The sequence below is a fragment of the Hypomesus nipponensis genome, chromosome 12 (genome assembly GCF_054491055.1).
Source record: "Hypomesus nipponensis isolate SF chromosome 12, ASM5449105v1, whole genome shotgun sequence".
Classification (NCBI taxonomy): Eukaryota; Metazoa; Chordata; class Actinopteri; order Osmeriformes; family Osmeridae; genus Hypomesus; species Hypomesus nipponensis.
The window spans coordinates 11,982,307-12,001,278 of NC_140372.1; the positions used below are offsets into that span (position 1 = coordinate 11,982,307).

General features: G+C 50.7%; 2 protein-coding genes across 6 annotated transcripts; both read right to left on the bottom strand.

Moving 5' to 3' along the window:
- Positions 1-714: 714 nt before the first annotated feature.
- zc3h13 (zinc finger CCCH-type containing 13) lies at positions 715-11,596 on the bottom strand. Of its 4 annotated transcripts, none has more exons than XM_084668234.1 (20): positions 11,459-11,596; positions 10,819-10,968; positions 10,534-10,643; positions 10,215-10,329; positions 9,973-10,084; positions 9,247-9,413; positions 8,980-9,128; positions 8,632-8,832; positions 8,341-8,508; positions 7,847-8,175; positions 7,236-7,712; positions 6,879-7,112; positions 6,128-6,602; positions 5,781-5,974; positions 4,207-5,454; positions 3,356-3,943; positions 3,110-3,259; positions 1,950-2,150; positions 1,491-1,654; positions 715-1,364 (listed from the first exon to the last, which is right to left on the bottom strand). In XM_084668234.1, the coding sequence occupies exons 2-20, from the start codon at positions 10,957-10,959 to the stop codon at positions 1,140-1,142; spliced, it is 5,448 nt and encodes a 1,815-aa protein (XP_084524360.1). In that variant the 5' UTR covers positions 10,960-10,968; positions 11,459-11,596; the 3' UTR covers positions 715-1,139. The 4 variants fall into 4 exon arrangements, with proteins under 4 accessions (XP_084524360.1, XP_084524359.1, XP_084524358.1 ...); XM_084668233.1 differs by having other exon boundaries at positions 6,128-6,605; XM_084668232.1 differs by having other exon boundaries at positions 9,241-9,413.
- Positions 11,597-12,422: 826 nt separating this feature from the next.
- LOC146261131 (DDB1- and CUL4-associated factor 6-like) lies at positions 12,423-18,692 on the bottom strand. 2 transcript variants are annotated; one of them, XM_084668260.1, is made up of 18 exons: positions 18,415-18,692; positions 18,147-18,208; positions 17,938-18,030; positions 17,640-17,825; positions 17,343-17,456; positions 17,122-17,257; positions 16,795-17,006; positions 16,202-16,295; positions 15,768-15,878; positions 15,230-15,508; positions 14,991-15,132; positions 14,398-14,748; positions 14,244-14,276; positions 13,883-14,021; positions 13,563-13,719; positions 13,188-13,276; positions 12,892-13,000; positions 12,423-12,665 (listed from the first exon to the last, which is right to left on the bottom strand). In XM_084668260.1, exons 1-18 carry the CDS (start codon positions 18,500-18,502, stop codon positions 12,607-12,609), a joined length of 2,454 nt encoding a protein of 817 aa, XP_084524386.1. In that variant the 5' UTR covers positions 18,503-18,692; the 3' UTR covers positions 12,423-12,606. The 2 variants fall into 2 exon arrangements, with proteins under 2 accessions (XP_084524386.1, XP_084524387.1); XM_084668261.1 differs by having other exon boundaries at positions 14,398-14,742; positions 18,415-18,642.
- Positions 18,693-18,972: the final 280 nt, after the last annotated feature.

Below are 18,972 nucleotides of genomic sequence, written 5' to 3' on the forward strand. Positions count from 1 at the left end.
ATGCCAAAAAATGTATGCCTGCAAACGTTCAGACACAGTAGTGGTTCTGGGAGTTGAGGTCCAGAGTCTGTGTTTTTCATGGAAGCCACACAGGCGATTTACCAGCAGACGAAGAATTGAATCCAGTGCTCCTTGTGAAGTTCAGCTTGTGTCCTCAAATGCCTCCTTCCACCCACCCGTGATGCTGGTATGTTGACTTGTATAACCCAGTCTGTACACCCAGACATACAGTTTCTAGTGGATTATGTCAATGAGATCAGTCTGTCCCTTCAGTCATTGATCCAAAACCAGTCAACATAGCATGCATGCATACTGTGAGTGCAAGTTTGATCGGCCACAGTGCGGTGGTGGACCAGATTGGTCTGTCTCACCACCTCGAATGTACTGGTTCCACATCAGTCATTAACAATACAGTTCATCCTTCAAAAACATTGCCCAGTCACTCCATGACACAAATACATTCATGTGAGGTGGTACTTTGAAAGTATGTCTAACTCTGAGGTAAGAAAAACAAATTCAGGATGGAATAGTTCGGTAGTGGTTCATGGAAAACATTAATTGAAGGCTCGCCAGGTTTTCACAGTATCTGGACAGCAGATTACCTGGTGATCCAATGACATAAACATGTACATAGAAAGAAAAAAAACAAGCTGGACACGTCCATGAAAAATTAGCATGACTCATACAAAGCAAAGATAGGACCCGTTACAAATGAACAGCTAACCATTTTAATGCACAGTTTTTCTTAGCCAATGCACAACATAAGAAACAAACCAAACCAGCAACTTCATTATAAATGGGGACCTGACAATTAAAAAGCTGCTCTAAAACATAAAAATTGCACGAAATAACTGGCATCATTCCGGGCATAGGTGTGTATGTCTCTCCTGTCAATTATTGATTAGTTCAACGTACAAGGCCACTATCTCGCCATAGGCTAGAATTTCCAGTAGTCTCTATGGCGCTTTACTCGAAGATCAAGCTTCCAAAATGATAAGCATTGACTTTTGTGAAAGTTTCAGCATTTGCCATTCGTTTTTTCTCCCGATGTTAAAGGCTAGGTATGGAGATGGAGCTAGAGGAGGGGGTTATGGGGCTTAGCTGTCAGATTCATGCTTTAACTCACTAAGCCCATTCCCTCAGGAGACGCACACCTCCGGCTGTGCGCTGGGCTTGTCAACCACCACGGCAGCTGCCGCCGCCGCCACCGCCGCGGCTGGGGCGGTGATGGCTGGCGGGCCGGAGTCCAGCTTGTCCTGGCCTGCTGCCTGATCGGCCACGGTCTTCTTGAAGAGACGCACGCTCAGCTGCAGCAGCTCATTGTCCACCACAGGAACACTGGGGTACATCTGCTTGATCAGGCCCTGGAGGGAGGCATCAGTAAAGTTGGGGGAAAACGCACACTGACTTCCTTCACCAGGTTTACATTTGGTGTGTGTGTGGGGGGGGGGGTGGTGGTGCAGTGGGATAAAATGGTTGCCGGGACGAACCTTTTCGTTCTTCAGCAGCTGCCTGCGGATGGCGATGTCCCTGCGGGCACACAGGGCCTTGCAGCAGGGTCCGAGGTTCCTCAGCAGGCCCGCCCTCTCCACCTTCCTCTTCAGGGCAGCCATGTTCAAGGCTCCCAGGTCGTGCTCAAACAGCTTGTCGGCATCTGTCGGAATAAGGCTGTCGAGTTAGACTGGCAGCTTGAGCTAAGATAAATGAAATTCTGAATGTATAACTAAACACAGAACAATGTATGTATAGTAGGGTCCAAAAAGCCGAGACCACTGGCCTACTACTATACTTAAAACTCTAAAAAGATTGCGATGTCACAGAATGCTCGTCTTTCTCAGTCTTCAATTCCCCCCCCCATTCAAATGTTTCCAACGTGGTCTCAGACGTTTGGACTCCACTGCGAACGAACGCCAAACCCAGCTCTGGGTCTGGCTCTCCGCGGCTCTCACCTTTCGGGTCCTCCAGCTCTTTTTTGCAGACCTCCCTCACTTGCTCCAGGAGCTCGGGCCCCGCCAGGCGCTTGGACACGCCCGCCCGGAGGAGCACGGCGCCCGGGGTGAACCTCAGCAGGGCTGCCCCCGCCGCCCGCGGCTCCTGCTTCTGCTTGGGCATCAGGCTGGACCAGTCCACGTCAATCACGTCCAGGGGACCTGGGGGTGGGAACAGACACCAGGGTTTGAGTTACGTCACCAGCGTCTGTGTGTCGTTAGCGTACGCCTTGGCGCGATGCCTGTAATTCACCCCTCGCTAAGCCCCGCCCCCCTTAGTTACTGTTGCTAACTCGGACAAGCTATTGCAGCTGACCAGAGTTTTAGCCGTCAAAAGGGACTTCATTATGCAATGGAGGGATGCTACAGAATATAAAAGTAGATATGGTGGATGACAAACTTAAATTGGAGGCGAGAATTTACAGATCTCAATGCAAGACGGAGAACCCTCATCTCACGGTCGTCACGATTCAGGATAACAACATCCAAGACCAGCATTGTTCATGCACCGCAGGATAAGATTACATTCATTTACCTTCAGTTAATTTAACTAATCTGGAGAGGCGCTGAGATGTAAACCTACGTTTATTAGTTTATTTACTAGCATTCCCCTGTCCCTGACAGGACAGTGTCCTAACTGTCTAGCTCGTGAATCGCTAAACGTTATACGTAATAACATTAGCGTTAGCTAGTTTCAACCAGAGATAACTTGCCTAAGCCTAGCATGACATCAGTGGTGAAAGTAAGCCGGTACTGTCAATGACAATAATGTGATGACATCCTTGTTTATCTTTGTTACATTGAGTTGACAGTGTGGACTGCCACACAGCTTTATCCACCGGAGACATTTGGCCCTGTCTTGTTTTGGTTTGGGAAATAGGATAAAATATACCCCATTGCCCAGCCTCTCAGGATACCTCGTATCAGTGTTGCATCCACCCCATGCACATCTTTGACCATAAAAATAATAATAAAAAAAATGTAAAAAAAACTTTTATTACAACAAACCCGATAAAACAAGAGATGAATCCCTTTTCCGAATGCTACTCTATGGAGTTGTAAACTGGAGATGTCCGAGTGCAGCTGTTACTAAACTGGCTTAGTGAGAGGTCAATAGGTACCTGAGGGTTTCTCGTCGTCCTGGTGATCCTCTTTCTTCTGGGCGCTGTCCGCCAAGATCTCGTCCAGCTCGTCGTCGCTGATCGGTTCGTACTCCTCGCCGCCGGAAACCACAGACTGGGCGTCGTCCACCTTGGCGTCGTCCTCCTCCGCTGGGAACGAGAACAAGACAGGGAACGTGGGCGTACGTTAGCCAGCGGAACTGCATGCGTGGAACAGGAAGCGGTGTCGGTTGCCCTTCCTCTTACCGTCGACGCCGTCCTTCTTCTCTGGCTCCCGCGGCTCCCCCGGCCCGTGGTGGCTGTTGCCGGGCTTGTCGCTGTCCATCCCGAAGGCTTCCCGCGGCAGCAGGGGCTCGTAGTCGCTCCGGTCCTGCCTCAGGAGGTCCCGGCCCTTGGGCTCCCCGTGTGGCTGGAGGTCCATGGGCAGCATGCGCTCGCCGCGCTCCCGCTCGTGCTGCAGGAGCCCCTCGGGGAGGAGGCGCTCGCGCTCCCGCAGGTCGCGCAGGTCCCGCTCCCTGAGGCCTCGCATCATCAGGCCCCGCCCCCCGCCCCGCTCTCGGGGGTCGACCTCCCAGTCTCTCTGCTGCGGAGGCTGGGGCAGGAGGGGAGGCTGTTGCTGCTGCTGCTGCTGTTGTTGTTGTTGCTGCTGCTGCTGCTGCTGCTGCTGTCTCAGGTCCTTCCTCTCGCGCTCCCTCTCAAACTGCTCCCGCTCGCGCTCCCTCTCCCTCTCGCGCTCCCTCTCCCGGCTGTCGTAGGAGCCAGCGCGGGAGCGCGCCTGCCGCTCCGAGTCTGGGGAGCTGCGTCTGGAGCTGTGGCTGCGCGAGTCCTGCCGGTCTACAGGAGGGGGACATCACAAGCAGACATGAAGCAACTGAGAAGCTCCTAGAGAAAGACCTACAGAGAGTCGGCAATGACAAACACCAATCAGGCGGAAAATATAATTTTTTTATAATAAAAATATAAATTCATTAAAAAAAATTATTTTATAGAAGACCATTTGTATTTTATTCAATCATTTAAACAGGATACGCAGCTAGTGTGCGGGCTGGTTAGTGTGTACAGAGAGAGAGAGACAGACAGACACAGGTGTTCAGTACCTGAGGAGGTGCTGCGGCTGGGCTCCCCTCTCCTCAGCTGGTCCATGCGAGACTTCCTCTCCCCAGCGGGGGGCTCGGTCACCGGGGGCCTCTCCCGCTCCCTCTCCCTCTCGCGCTCCCTCTCCCGGTCGCGGGAGTTGCCCCCCTGCATGCGCCCCCTCCTGGAGCGTGGCCCCTGCTGGGGCTCCTCGCGGTGGGCCGACTCGTTGGAGGGCGAGCGCAGGCGGCGGACGGAGGCGCGGCTCTGGTTGCTGCCGATGCTGCTGCTGCGCTTCTGCTCGGGCGGGGGCTTGCGGAGCAAGGGCTGCGACATGAGGGGCTGGGGGGGCAGGGTGGGGAGCAGCATGGGGGGCTCCTGGGGCAGCAGGGGGGCGATGGGGAGGGGGTTGACCCTGCCCCCTCCTCCCCTGGGACCGGTCCTCCTGGGGAGGGGCTCCACGGGGGGCCTCTCCACGGGGACCGGGGGGGCCGCAGGCTCCCCGCCGCGCTCCAGGACGTCCTCGTCGGACCAGTCGCTGAAGTTGGCGTCCATTTTTAAGGGAGGCAGCGAGGGGGGCTCGGCGGTCGCTCCCGCGGTGCGGTGGGCCGGAGGGGGCTCCTTCAGGGTGGGGGGGGGCGTCCGGGGGCCGCGCTTCCTCTTGCTCGCCGGCAGGCGGGCGGCGGCGGCAGCCGGGGGCTCTTCCTCGGACACGTCAGATTCGGCGCCTCGCGAGCGCTTCCGTTTCTTGTCCAGGGCCTTTTTCTTGGGGCCTTTGCGCGGGGACTGGAGGGGAGGGGGCCCGTCTGGGAGGGCCGTGGACGGCGGCTCGGGGTTGAACCGGTCCCCCACCCCGGCCCCCAGGGCCGGGGGTCCCCCATCATCCTCCTTGCGGCCCTTCTTCAAGCTCTTCTTCAGGCCTTTGGTCTTCTTCTTGCCCTCCTCGTGGGCGACGGCGGAGGTGGCCACAACGTCTCTGTCGTCGGGGGCCGTGGTGGCGGGGGGAAGCGGCGGGGTGGGCTCCCTCTGGTCCTTGGCCCTGCCGGGGGCGGGACCGGCGTCTGGAGGGTGCTCCACTCGCCTCTCCGCCGCGCCGCGCCCCCGCTCTCCTCGGGGGTCAGGGTCTTCGTGGCGGCCGCGGCCGTCCCTCTTGTCGCCGCGCCGCTCGTCGTCCTTCCAGCGGCTGGGCTTGTCGTCCGCGGGGGTGCCGGGCGGCGAGCGCAGGGGCTCCAGGGGACGAACCACCTGGCTCAGCAAGCGGTGCTTATCAACTAAAAAACAACAACAACAACAACAACATCAGTAAGGCTGAATACACCACCACAAAAACAAACACGAAAAGAAAAAAAAACAACACTTTATCTAAGGGTGCCTTGGCTGGATTTCTTACAACTAACCCCTCATAAACCTCCACTATAAGCCATGTGACAAAATATAAAATGAGCTTTGGACAAGACCAGGCATGGAAAGTGCCAGGAGACCAAACACTGAATGTTGTTGGAAAGCAGGCCAAGGCGCCCTTTGAGGGAGATCCTAATCCGTAGGGACTAGCATCCTCCAGAGCCAGTGCTGTGTCCCAGTAAAGAGGGTCGCCTACCGTCGGCTGGGTGCCCTGGGGCCAGACACGCCGGGCTGGGGAGGAGGGGCCGGAGCTTGGCCGGGCCCCGGACGCCCACGCGCTCACTCTTCTCCTCTGGGCTGTTGTAGCCGTCGCTGTCCCCCGGGCTGGCATCCCGGGTTCTCTTGGGGGAAGACTTGGGGCTGGGGCTGTCCACCCTGTGTCTCTTCCGGCTGGAGACAAGGGGGGAGGAGGGGGGAGGAGGGGGGGGTTCAAAACATGGCGGTGCACATTCAAACCGAATGCAAGTGCGGCTAATGTAGCATAAACCTGACTGTGTGTGTGTGTGTTTCCACAGACTAGACTGCGGATGACGGACTACTTGCCTGGTCTTGCGCTCTTCGTCCCGGGCGTCCCTGGTGGAGCGCTCCTCCCTGGGGTCGTCCCTCCGCTCCCGTCGCTCCTCCCTCCCTTTCTCCCGCTCCTCCCATTCCCGCTGCCTCTCCCTGTCTCGCTGCTCCCTCTCCCGCTCCCTCTCGCGCTCCCTCTCCTTCCTCTCCCTCTCCCGCTCCTCGCGCTCCCTTTCCCTCTCCCTCTCCCGCTCGCGCTCCCTCTCCCGCTCTCTCTCCCTCTCCCTCACGCGCTCCCGCTCCCTCTCCGCCTCGCGCTCCTTCTCGCGCTCTTTCTCCTTCTCCTTTTCCTTCTCCCGCTCGCGCTCCCTCTCCCGCTCCCTGTCTCGCTCGCGGTTCCTGTCCTCCCGCCGGTCCTCCCCTCGCTCCGCCCGGCGCTCCTCCCTCCTCTCCTCCCTCTCCGGCTCCTCTCCGCGCCCCTGGTGCCGGCCAGGAGAGGGCGCTCTTTGATCTGCTGAGACAAGAGGGCGCAGTCAGTCATAACAGCCAGCGGATTATACCATTTGTTTTCCAAAAATGTTTTCTTTGTCATTTTTGTTTTTGGTGCTTCAAATACATTATTTCCTTTAGACGCCTACTACATAGTTGGAGCTTGCCGTGTCGTGGGAATGTAATCGTTTAATTGGATGAACTTTGTGTTCACACTGTGCAAATGAATCCCGCGGCACACCTGCTGTGGAAGCCAGTCAGGTTTAACGGTGCTACCGTCTCAACTTCCTCTCCTCACCTCTCTCCCTGTTGTCTCGGCGCTCGCGCTCTGCGTGACCCCCTCTGCGGTCATAGGATGAGTCTCGGGCCTGGTCGGCCCTCCTGTCGCCGTCGTAGCGCTCGCGCTCCGCCCCCCTCTCGCCGGCCCTCTCTGTCCCGCGCTCCGCGCTCCTCTCCCGAGGGGCGGCCCCGCGGGACTCCCAGCCGTCGTGGGCGCCGTCCAACTGGGAGCCTCGCGAGCTGCGGGCGGAGCCTGGAAAAGAGGAGACCGTACAGGGGTTCGAGTGTCTTGTTGGGCAGAACGACAAACACCTGGAATGTTCTAAACGTGTTCTACTCTTTTGGGACCTGGGGAGGACCCATGGCGTGTTCTCACCTTTGTCGGAACCCTCCGCTCCGCGGCCCCGTCCGCGCCCGTTCCTCTCCCCCCGACTTTCCCCCCGGGTCTCGCCCCGGCCCTCAGCCCCCCTGGCGTCCGTGCGCCCGCCGTCATCACGCCCCTGCCCCCGCGGGTAGCTGCGCTCCTCCTGGGCAGGCTCCTCCTTCCTGTGGGGAACGTCCGTCCGATCCCTCTCTCTCTCGCGCTCCCTCTCCTTGTCTCTCTCCCGCTCCCTCTCCCGGTCCCGGTACTCCAGGGAGTCTCTGCCGGAGCGAGTGTCGGTCCTCTCCCGGGAGTCCTTGGTGTCCCTGTGTTCGCGGGGGTCCCGGGCGCCGTCCCGCTTGTCGCGGCCCTCCCGGCGCTCGCGGCCCTCCCTCGCCTCGCGGTCCTCGCGGGGCTCCCGGGACGAGCTCTGCTCCGCTTCGTAATCCCGATCGTCGCGGCTGATGTCCTTGTCCCGTTTTCCGCGGCTCTCTGGAGTCAGAAGGGAGAGGGGGGGGCCACAGAACAGTCTTAGAAGGGGAGAGGCGAACACAGAGCTGGACGAGGGTCCACACATCAAGAGAAAAACGTGACATGACGCGCTCTCTCGAATGCAAGTCGCTTACCGTCTCTGCGCTCGTGTCTGCGTTCCTGGGCAGCCGGGCTCCTCTCCCCGCGGCCCCTCTCCCGCCCCTGGGAGCTGTGGCGGCCGGGGCTGCCCCTGCCCTGGGGGGAGGCGGCGTCTCTGGGCGCGGCCGGGGAGCGCGAGCGCCTCTGGCCCGGGGAGGAGGAGGACGGGGCCGGGGGCTCGCGCTGGCGCAGGTAGCCCGGGGAGACGGAGTGGCGGCGCCGCGGGGAGGGGGAGTGCCTCTGGGCGGAGGACCCAGAGTGGGAGGAGGAGGAGTGGTGGCGCGGCGGGGTCGGGGTGCGCTGGTGGCGCGGGGGGGTGGGAGACCTGAGACGAGACGGGGGGGGAGAGAAGACAGACGTTCATCCAGAGGGACACGGGTGTTGTGTTTTTCCGAGCATCGACAGGTGTCAACTAACACACGGGGGGGATGCAGGGGACGACACGACATGCGGCTGGAGAGGGGGGAGGGTTTGAGGGAGGGGTGCTGACCTGCGTGGAGGGGAGGCTGGCACGAGGGGCTTCTGGGAGGCCCCTTTAGGGGACTGGGATTTCTTCCTGGCGGAGGGGGACAACTCCCGGGAGGGGGAGGAGACGCTTCCGGAACGCTCCTCGGACGTCATCGACCGCTTGGCCTTGTGGGAACTATCGGAGCGATCCCTGATAGGAAAACGCGTTCCGTTAAAAAGATCAGCAGGGGTCACAGCGTGCGACTCGAGCGCATGAACACGTCACATGGTCGTTTTGAGAGGGACGGCTGGACCAGACGAGTCCCTCGCTCACCTGCGCTTCTCCTTCTTCTCCTTGTGTTTCTCCGCGTCGCGCCCCCTCTCTTTGCCCTCCTTGGGCTTCTCCTCGGACCTCTCCTTGTTCTTGTGCTTCCCCTTGTGCTTCTTCCCAACCACGGGCAGGTCCAGGGGGACTGGGGGAGGAGGGCTGGGGGTGCGCGGACCTTTTTTCTTACTGTGGCCTCCCTTGGTCAACCTAAAAAAAGGCAGGCCACGGTGAGGACAGGGGGCAACACGGACGTCGGTCGAGAAGGGAACAGAAACTAAAAAACGAGCCAGGTGGACTATAAAAGCACCTTGTCCTACACACACACGTTGAGTGAAACCTTGCCGGGTGCCGTACCTGCCCGTGTCCGACGTGGGGGAGGACACGCATGGTCTCTTGTCCTTCTTCCCAGAACCTGAGTTCTTCAGTCCGGCTTTGTGTTTGGGCGACCCGCTCGACTTCCGAGATGAGGGCGAGCCTTTGGAGCTCGACTGCTCTGGGGAAGGCTGGGAGAGGAACGGAAAGACACTCATTACCGCACCCCTACAGGGCTATTGGAGGGAATCTAAAGCAGACCTGGATAATGCAACTTTTGAGACGTCGGGGAGGGAATCGTACCCGCACCTTGGACGTGCTGCTTGTCCTGGTTTTGGCTGGGGGTTCTTCCTTCTTGATGACGAGATCCTCTCGTTTGTCCATGTTCTCCTGCTCCAGCTTCATCAGCTCGCGCTGAATCTTCTGCCGTTTCATCTCCAGGGACAACTCGTAGTCATAGTCGCCGTTATCTGAGTCTGAAAGCCAATCGGCACAGTTAGCAACTCTTGGAAGTCCATCTTTGAGACACTAGCAGTCAAAGGAAGACTAGAGATATGAACACAACTGCCGTGCTTTTTGGAGCTCCTCCCAAATATTTAACTAATCAATTATAGAGAGAGAGAGAGAGAGAGAGAGAGAGAGAGAGAGAGAGAGACAGAGAGAGAGACAGAGACAGAGAGAGAGAGACAGAGAGAGAGACAGAGAGAGAGACAGAGAGAGAGACAGAGAGAGAGACAGAGAGAGAGACAGAGAGAGAGACAGAGAGAGAGACAGAGAGAGAGACAGAGAGAGAGACAGAGAGAGACAGAGAGAGAGACAGAGAGAGAGACAGAGAGAGAGACAGAGAGAGAGAGAGAGAGAGAGACAGAGAGAGAGAGAGACAGAGAGAGAGACAGAGAGGGAGACAGAGACAGAGAGAGAGACAGAGACAGAGAGAGAGACAGAAACTTAGAGAGACAGAGAGAGACAGACAGAGAGAGACAGAAACACAGAGAGACAGAGAACAAAGGGCTTCTTTCTTGGTGGTGACCTCACCTTCACGATTGGCCTCCCACTCAGTGGGCTCCTCTTCACTGGCAGGGGTGCGCTCCTTCGTGATCTTTATATCCTCCTTCTCCCGGTGCCTGCCTCGAGAGGAATCTCGCTGCTACAAACAGACAAAAAAGGTGGGCTTACCACAGGAACATGGTCAAACAGAAGAAGAGTCTGCTGCAATGGTTCGAAAACCAGAAAAAAAAAAGAATTTGCCACACCCCGGAACATGTATACAAACATACTCTTGCTGTAGGGGACGTAGCTTCTTCTGGGTCTCGTTTCTGGGCGTCTGAGTCAGCATCCTGTCTCTTGTTCTTCATCCTCTCCCGCAGATCTCCAGGGGGCCTCTCTGCTGACCTGCTCCCAGACAGAACATGTCAAACCAGGGAGAACCTCTCACATGGATCCCCAAACTATCAGCAACCATCTCATGAACTCTGAGCAGGTAAGAGAAGGTAAAAGCATAATACATAGCCTAGCTGCCCATGAGCACAGAATACCCTATTATGCTACCCGACACCATCTGCCAAAAGCAGTTGCACGGTTAATTACCTTACTTACCTACTAAAACCTCCACTAAATCCCTTGCCTCGTGGCTGAGTTCCATGTGTGTAGCGACAAGTATTGCCGTAGCTGCAATTCCCAGTCTTCAACCAATTTCTACAATGAGTCTGTAGGACAGGTGGCATGTTACTTTATTACTGATATAAAAAAAAAGTTCAACTTTCTATCCAGACCACAGCACTGTAGACATGCATTTGCTGCATTACAGTTAGTCCTTGGTTATCATGTGAAGTAAAGGTTAGACTTTGTTTTGGTCAATCCAGGATGTAAAGACGCACACACCTCGACAGCATTACTACCAGTGCTGGGACCGAGTCTTTCAAACACGCTGGGTCGGCGGGAGGGGGTGGTGGTGGCGGTGCTGCTGCTGTCAGATATGGTTTTAGAATTCTCCACTGTTACCTTCCGCCTTATCTTGGACATTCTGCAGGGCTACGATGTGGGAACATGATGCTATTATTAAAAAATGATGCATTTCCCCAATGCATCCATACAAACCCAACTAAAACCAAGCGTGCTACACTGGAAAGTAATTAGAGTTATAGCTACCTATATGGTGTTATGATAACTACTGACAGTATAGTTCGTAACCGACTTCATAGTGCAGCTAGCTAGCTTAGCTAGCTAACGTGAACAATGCTTGCTAGCTGGTCGTATTTGTTTAGCAATTACCAAGAAATACCAAGCAAAGTAATATTTTGTTGGCGAGTAGGTGCTACTAGTTCTACCACGCAGGCACCGAATAATCTTGATAATTGTGTTCTATCTGTTCACCAACGCTAGCTACCGACGTACGCGGCCTGCTAGCTAGTTTAGCCGCGTTTACACTCCCACTCTCGCCCTGGCTCTCTGCATCCAAACAAATGGTAGCCATTCGCTAGCTAGCTACGGTACATATTTCACAATGAAAGTGCATTCTCACCCAATATATAGATTCGGAGTCGCATCTATTTTTGTAGAGTATGTGGATTCGCTACCTGTAGAAATGACAAGTTTTACACTTGTATCTCTTAGGCAGGGACTCCCCTGAACGCCATCATCATGTGCACGGTGATGCCAGCCTCAATAAGTAACCTCATTTCCGTTTGATTTGATAAAAAAAACTTCAAAATAAAGGTCAACAAACCAAATGTACTTATAAATTATTTATTTTAATTATTTTAATTTGAAAAATGTATTTCCTTATCAAAAGAGTAGTAAAATACATAGGATACAGTAACTAATTGCAGAGTAACTAACTTTACAATAACAAACACAGTAATTACATTTTTTGAAGGCTAAATAGTTATTCAAAATAAATCTAACCCAAACATTGAAGTATTTTGGTTCAAGAAGTGATGCACAAAACTAGGTCTTGTGCCCCTAAACTAAGACTAAAATTGATTAAGCAAGAAGCCATGGCAGGTCTACATGAGGAGGCATTTAAGTATAGCCTCCACAAGTAAACTGTGGGAAACCTAGCCTTGGTTGCTATGAGTATTTGTTGGCGCTTAGGCAGCACTGCTAATTTAATTTAATAAATTATAAATGTAATTTAATAATACATTTTTATTAAATGGCATTAAGTGTTAGCAGGATAGGTTATTACAGAAGTGTAAGTAGGTACACTATGGAAAGGGGTTTAAAGTGTAAGTGTATTTGTAAACTTTACCATATATACTTTACAATGTAAAGGGAAAATTGAAGGTTGTGTTACCAAAATAAAATCTATGTTAACATCCACGTATCCCAGGAAAGTCCAACCTCCCCAATGCCAAGTTTCCCTGGTGTAACAACTTCCACCACTAAACTGCAAAGTGTAACTACACATCAGTTCCAACATTACTATAATATTGTTACTATAGGTGTTGCATTGTAGTTATATGGTAATTCACGTTACCTTAATGTGAAGTGTTGCCATTTTTTTTAATAAAAAAACACATTTGACAAGATAGAGACATAAAACATCCCTTTACAATAGACTATAGTTCTGCACCACACAGTTTCAACAAGTACACGAATAATACGATTTCTATGATAAAAGACTGCCTGTTGTTAAACATGTAGTACTTCAACAGAACAGCAGAACAATTATTGATCATCTTCATTCTCTTGCCCAGAACCCTCTGAGCGTTCTCCATTCTCAGAGTCTATAGGACACAAAAGACAATCAAAAATTAACACCAAATAGTAACCTTTAAACTATTTGTATAACTGTTCATCACTGAAAATGTATGTATGTATGTCATTTGGAGGATTGATGAAAGCCTCATTGAACTTCAGGTATAAACTGTACTCTTATTAATATAGAAATACTTTTTATTAGACCTTGTAGCGTTACCCAAACACTCTAGAAAAAATAAATGCACATCTCACCTGCTCTAAAGGTGTGGTTGATTGAAGCCAACATCCGCAGCATAAAAGATGCTGGGACAGTGATGGTGTTCCTTGTCTCCTCCAACATCAGCTCATTACGGGAGATCACCTGGACGGAAAAGTCAAGAAATTGACTTGGATTGCACAATGGTAGTAGTACAGTACTTTGTTGTAGTGTAATATATGGCAAAGCTCAGATCATTCTTCTTTTGTATGTTGTAATGGTTTTACACAAATATGTCAATTGTAAGCAACAATATACAGAACAGCATACAAAACAGACACGGGTGCTTTACCTTCTCTGCTAATAATCTGTTAAATGCAGGGAATTCCTCCATAGGTGACCAGATCTTGATGTTAGAATCTATTCCAGAGGTGGCAAGCACTGAAAAAGTTAAACATGCAATCAAAATTGTATCCTCTACTCAACTTCTCCTAACAGTCTGCCCTACTGCAAATTGTCATCCAAATCATGTGAACATTTTACAAGGTGTGTGTTTAAACAGGAAGTCAAGTACAGTTAATACCTTCAGTAGCCTAAAGGCAAGAGAATCATTGATAAATGCTCAACACACTCTAGTAACACCCTCACATAAAATGCATTTCAATACATGAACAAAGAGCACCCTATGAAGAATCCCATGTCAACTTGAAAAGCCCAAACAACTCACAGGGTTCATACGGGTGTGGTTGCAGACAGTTGACCACGTGGTTGTCAGCCTCCAGCAGCATGAGATGTTCCCCTGTGTGGCGGTCCCAGATGAAGATGTGTCCACAGTCGGAGCCACTCAGCACAAAGTGTTCCCCCCAGAAACACGACTCTTTGGTCTGCAACCAGAACCATAACAGTGTCACCTGAATTCTTTGCATTCTTAATGATTGAGTAAATGCTACAGGTGCTAGATGACACGCCTATCCTACTGGACATGTCCCACTGCTGTCCAATAAAAACAGAGAACACAGCACAACTCTACAGTGTGATGTGCCGTACCATAGTCCTGGAGTTACGGTGGCCCTTGTAGGCCATTTTGACTGAGGGCTTCGCAATGTGTCGGTTTTCACTCTCTGCTAGCTCGAGCCTCTCTTTCCTCCGCCTGAAAATCTCCTGAATACGAACAGCAGCAGAACGCCTTTGTGGAGATACACAACAAATGGTCTTTTCAGCATTCTCTCACACTAAATATGTAGTAAGGTATGCAGCACTTCCAACAAAATACATAGTCCAATGTTGTTTTCTAATATTGTGCCAGTGCCATCTGAGAGCAGAACTCTATGTACATTTGTTTGAAATTAAAGACACAGGAACAGTACATTACAATCTCATTCCAGATCATTCCGAGACAACATCTCACCTGAGCACTCTGTCACTTAATGTCGCCCTAAATCTGATAGAAAGGAAGAGAAGAATTTTGCCGCTTAGTAGAAATTCAGCAGTTAACAGCTCTGCCTAGAAAAATCCCTAGAGTGTGTAATTGACTACTTGGTATATTAAGTGAGGACCCTTACCCTTGTCCCCATATCGACCGCAAGGCTTCATTAGAGGGGTAGTCCTCTCCGTCTTCCCCATCCTCATCTCTCTGGCTCCCTGGTTGTCCTCTTACCCCCGATAGCCCCTCCTCACGGCTAGAACCAAGAGAGCTATCCCGTCCTTCCACTGGGCTAGCATCTGGCCTCTCTGGAGCTCTGGTGCTGTCCATGTGGTGGAGGGAGGAGTCTGTCTGAGAGCTGGAGCTGTGATTGGGATGCGTAAGTGCGCCCCCCTCTGGCTGAGGTTGATGCGGGCTCTGTGCTGTTGTGTGGGACATGGGCTGGCTGCTGGGAGTGTGGCTGGCTCCGGGGGCGTGGCCTGCACTGCTCCTGGCAAAAGACAAGATGGAAGAGATCCGTTACTGTCATTGGTTAGTTCAGTGGATGTGTTAATACCCAGGTTGGCCCGGGTTGATTAAAGATACTCATTGATAATGGTTTTTGTGATGTGTAATGACCCTCCTCTTGGTAAAGTAATATCGTAAAATACTTTGATAGGAAGGAAATTAGAACTTGGCTGTACACTACTATACAATGTGCTACTGTTCACTGGAAGACCCAATCTACTCTACCATAGGTGTGAAAACTCCAGTTGAATGGTGCTGGTGGTGTCTTCTGTGCTGGAATGGAGGCTCAATACTGGTTCTGATGATGCGGGTGGAAGACCTCCTGTTCCTTGACTTAATACACTCCTATATGCTGTGTCGGGGGGTTCTGAAAGCGCATCGGAATAGTGATCAGTAAATTGGTCAAATACATGCCTTTTCTTTATGAACTTGATCAAATGGTACAGTATTAATGTGGATCTGACCAGTCTGAGTTAACTGAAGAGTGTTGAATGGGTCAACAGGAGGAAGCTGTCCATCTAGGTCTGCTGGCTGGGAGGAGAGAGAGGAGGAACAGCACCCAGTGGAAGGGGACGAGACTGGATGAGTGTCTTCTTCCAAACAGGGGCACTCGTGGGAGGAGGTAGATGCTGTTGGTTGAGGCTGAGATGGATCAGCTACTTCTGACCATCCCTGGGAGTCCAGACTGGTTTGTGGGGAAGGTCCAGGAGTCTGTGATGGACCCTCGGGCTGGGTGGACGTACCTGGGTGTACAACCCCCCAAAACAAATCCAAGGAAGAAGGAAATGTAACATTTGTAAAAAAAAAAAAAAATAATAATAAAAAAAAATATATTATTAAAGAATTTTAAGAATAAAAGCTGAATATAGTCAAGTAAGAGAACAACAGGAAAATGGCAGGAATAACTCAAACTGCATTTACAATCATATCTGTAAGTATCTGGTCATATAAAAATCAGCTCTGGGTAGATACGACAGCAACAATTCGGCAGTAGGACGTTACCTCTTGGGTCTGACTGTGGTAAAGCTCGGATGTGGGCCTCACTGGCCTCCTCAAACCACTGAGACATGATGTCAGACATCCTCTGCATCAATGACACATTTGATCTGGGATCTATAACAGCATCGACAAAACAAGGTGAAGGTCCTTTCTGAATTGAGATATAATATCAATTGTCTAATACTTTCATTCAAATTGAATTATAATATTGTAACTCAGGGCTCAACTGAGGAAAAAGAACATGTTCACAGACAAAGGAATCCCTGTCTAAATAACGTTGAAATGAAAAAAGTAGTTATTAAATCCTATGTTGTTTGTGACCCTCTATGCAATTGTGCGGCTCGGTGTTTTGACTGTGACCAGCTGCTATCACGTGTGCTTAAGGTCAGCCCCCGGACGGACATCTGGTGTGTGTCTGGGCAGAGGTCTCTCCTTACCATCTTGTTCCCTCTCGCTCTCTGGGCGTGACAGGGGACCCGTGTCTGACCAGTCCCCTCGGAGTCGCAGCCGTTTGAAAGGGGCCTGCTTGGGCTGGGGGGTGAAGCAACAACATCCTTGTGTTCATAGCAAGGCCTCTCCAAAAATAACCTCTCTGTCACCATGCTTGATCCCCCCCCCACCCTCCCCCAACCACCTTCTTTACTTTTTTATTTCCACTCGGGTGCCTTTTCAAAACAGGCCCCAAACCCAGTTAGCTGTGATCAGATCATTTGGAATAAGCACCGCATCCACACACATATGCAAACACATATGAACATGACACTGTGTTGATAGCGGGTAAGACACATTTAAGTATGTGTGTGTGTGTCCTTGGCTGGTTGGAGCTATTTCTAGGACACCAGTCTATCTCTGTATGCCTGTACAATCTCCCTGGATCTGTTTTGGGAAAGGAATTCAAGCTGTTCTCACTCAATCATTCACTCACTCTTATGCTCGCTCGCTCACTCACTCATTCATTTAGACACAAACATATAATTCATGCACACAAACTTTTATGACATGCTGTGCTTTCACAGAAGTCGACTCTTACTTCATTTCTGCTGTCCTGGGACGGTGCCATAAACTCCCTTGCCTTGTCATCTTTGGGGTCAAACAGATACACGCAATCCGAGTCGTAGCTGGCCAGCACCTCCCTACCGTCCTGGCTGTAATTCAGAGAGGTGACGCGCCATGACTTGTTGATCAGGTGGAGGGGCACGAAGCGCGCAAACATTCCAGATGCTCCACTCCCTGAATGGCAGCCTGCATAGAGTCAATTATTGTACATAAAAAAAAATGTTTTTACCATCTTTTTTCATTACCACAGGAAAAACCTTGCTGACCTATTCCAGCAGATGTGGTGTATCTCTGAACCTACCTGTTGATATGGTGCCTAGCATCCGCCTGTCGTAAATGCGAACAGAGCTGTCAGAACAGCCAACCGCCAGGTAGAAAGGATCCATGGGTGAAAGGGACATGCATGTCACAGCTCTCCGACAGTCGATGAGGACGTCCTAAAATTCAAAAGCCCATAAGGTGACCCCTGGGGTAATTCCTTGGTGTAGAACTATAACGTGTGCAGACCAACGGCGTATGTACCTTTTTACAGTTTCTTTGTCGGCATCCGGGAGAAACGCGGACATCAAACCACCTGATGGTTCCATCTTCTCCACATGACAGGAAGGAGTGAGGATCGTTAGAGACTGTCAATAACTACCAATGAGAAAGAGGGGATTCGATCACATGACTTGCAAATCAACAGAATTTAGGCAATCAAAAGATCTAAATAGATCTTCAAAGGTAAATAAACCACTACCCCCACTACTATGTGCAAAATGACCGTAGATAATCCCCCCCCCCCAAAACATAACTAACACTGGTAGAATGGATGGATACCTGATAGGCAGCCCCAATATGACAGTGATACTGGTACTGGGTGACCACACTGGAACCCTGGCCTATGTTGGTATAAAATATCTTTCCATCTGCTGCTGATGACAATATCACATGGTCGTTTGTTTGTGGCATAAACCTGGCACAGTAAATGTTGGATCCATGCTTTGATTTGATGGTTGCCATCACCTTCAAGAAAAAACAACAGAAGACTGGTGATCTATATTTGGGACTTAGATTAATAATGTTTTTCCTAATCTGTTATCTGCATTTTGTTTTCAGATATTTGACACTGACTTACTTTTCGGCTGAATGGGTTTGTAATGACCAGATTGTTGTCATTTGATCCAGATAGGATGTATTCTCCGGTACCATTCCAGCATATTGTGTTGACCTGTCATAAACAATACCAATAGGCTGTTCTTTCTCTTTTGTCAGTTATTTCTTTTCAATAATTACATAATTTAAATTGGGAGTGCAATAATGACTATTAACAGTATTGATACTTACAGAGCCTTCATGTACATCAAACGTTGTCTCAAGTTTGAGCTTTTGAACAAACTCTTTTCTCCCTTATAAAAATAAAGAAATTCATAAAATAACAATATCCAGGATATATTCCAAGATTCCATGTCAACTGGAATATGTTATTTGTCTAATTTTCGATACATTTTCAAGCAATGGAGGTATTTTCTATATTATCAATCATTTCTTGAGGAAAACATTCCAGAACGGTGGAATAATGACAACATGTCGAAAACTTTTCATGCTTTCTTACCTAAGAAATTACTTCTTGTTAAATTCAAATGATTAGAATGGATGGAGCGCTTCCTAATATCCCAGATTGTATTGGTTGCAACGGGCATGGTGGCCCAAGCCTCGTTCACAAACTTAGCTAAAGTAGTTAAACTTTCAAGAGCAAGTTAAGGCTCGCTTATCTAAAGTAGTTCACTTTAAGAACTGCCGAATAAATCCGTCCGGTGTCGTCGACAGGATTTCTTCAATACAGCAGACAGATACACAAGTCTGAACTTACACATCAGACGCGTTAGAGAGAAGGGGTAATAGTGTGGGTTACATGGGGCGTGCGCAGGCGCAAACACGAAACGTTCCATGTCAACACCCTACCTAATCATAAATGTCTTATCCCAATCAAAAAAATTGCTAACCTTTCTTTCTTTTAATGTAAAGCGATTTAATTTATGATAATGTGTGATTTTCGTTCGATTAGTTCCAATACTCATTATAAAAATGCGCACCTTGATAGTTGGGAACATGTCAAAGACTACTCACACAGCTTAAGCTTGTTTACACTGGGTCACATTTTCAGAATTGC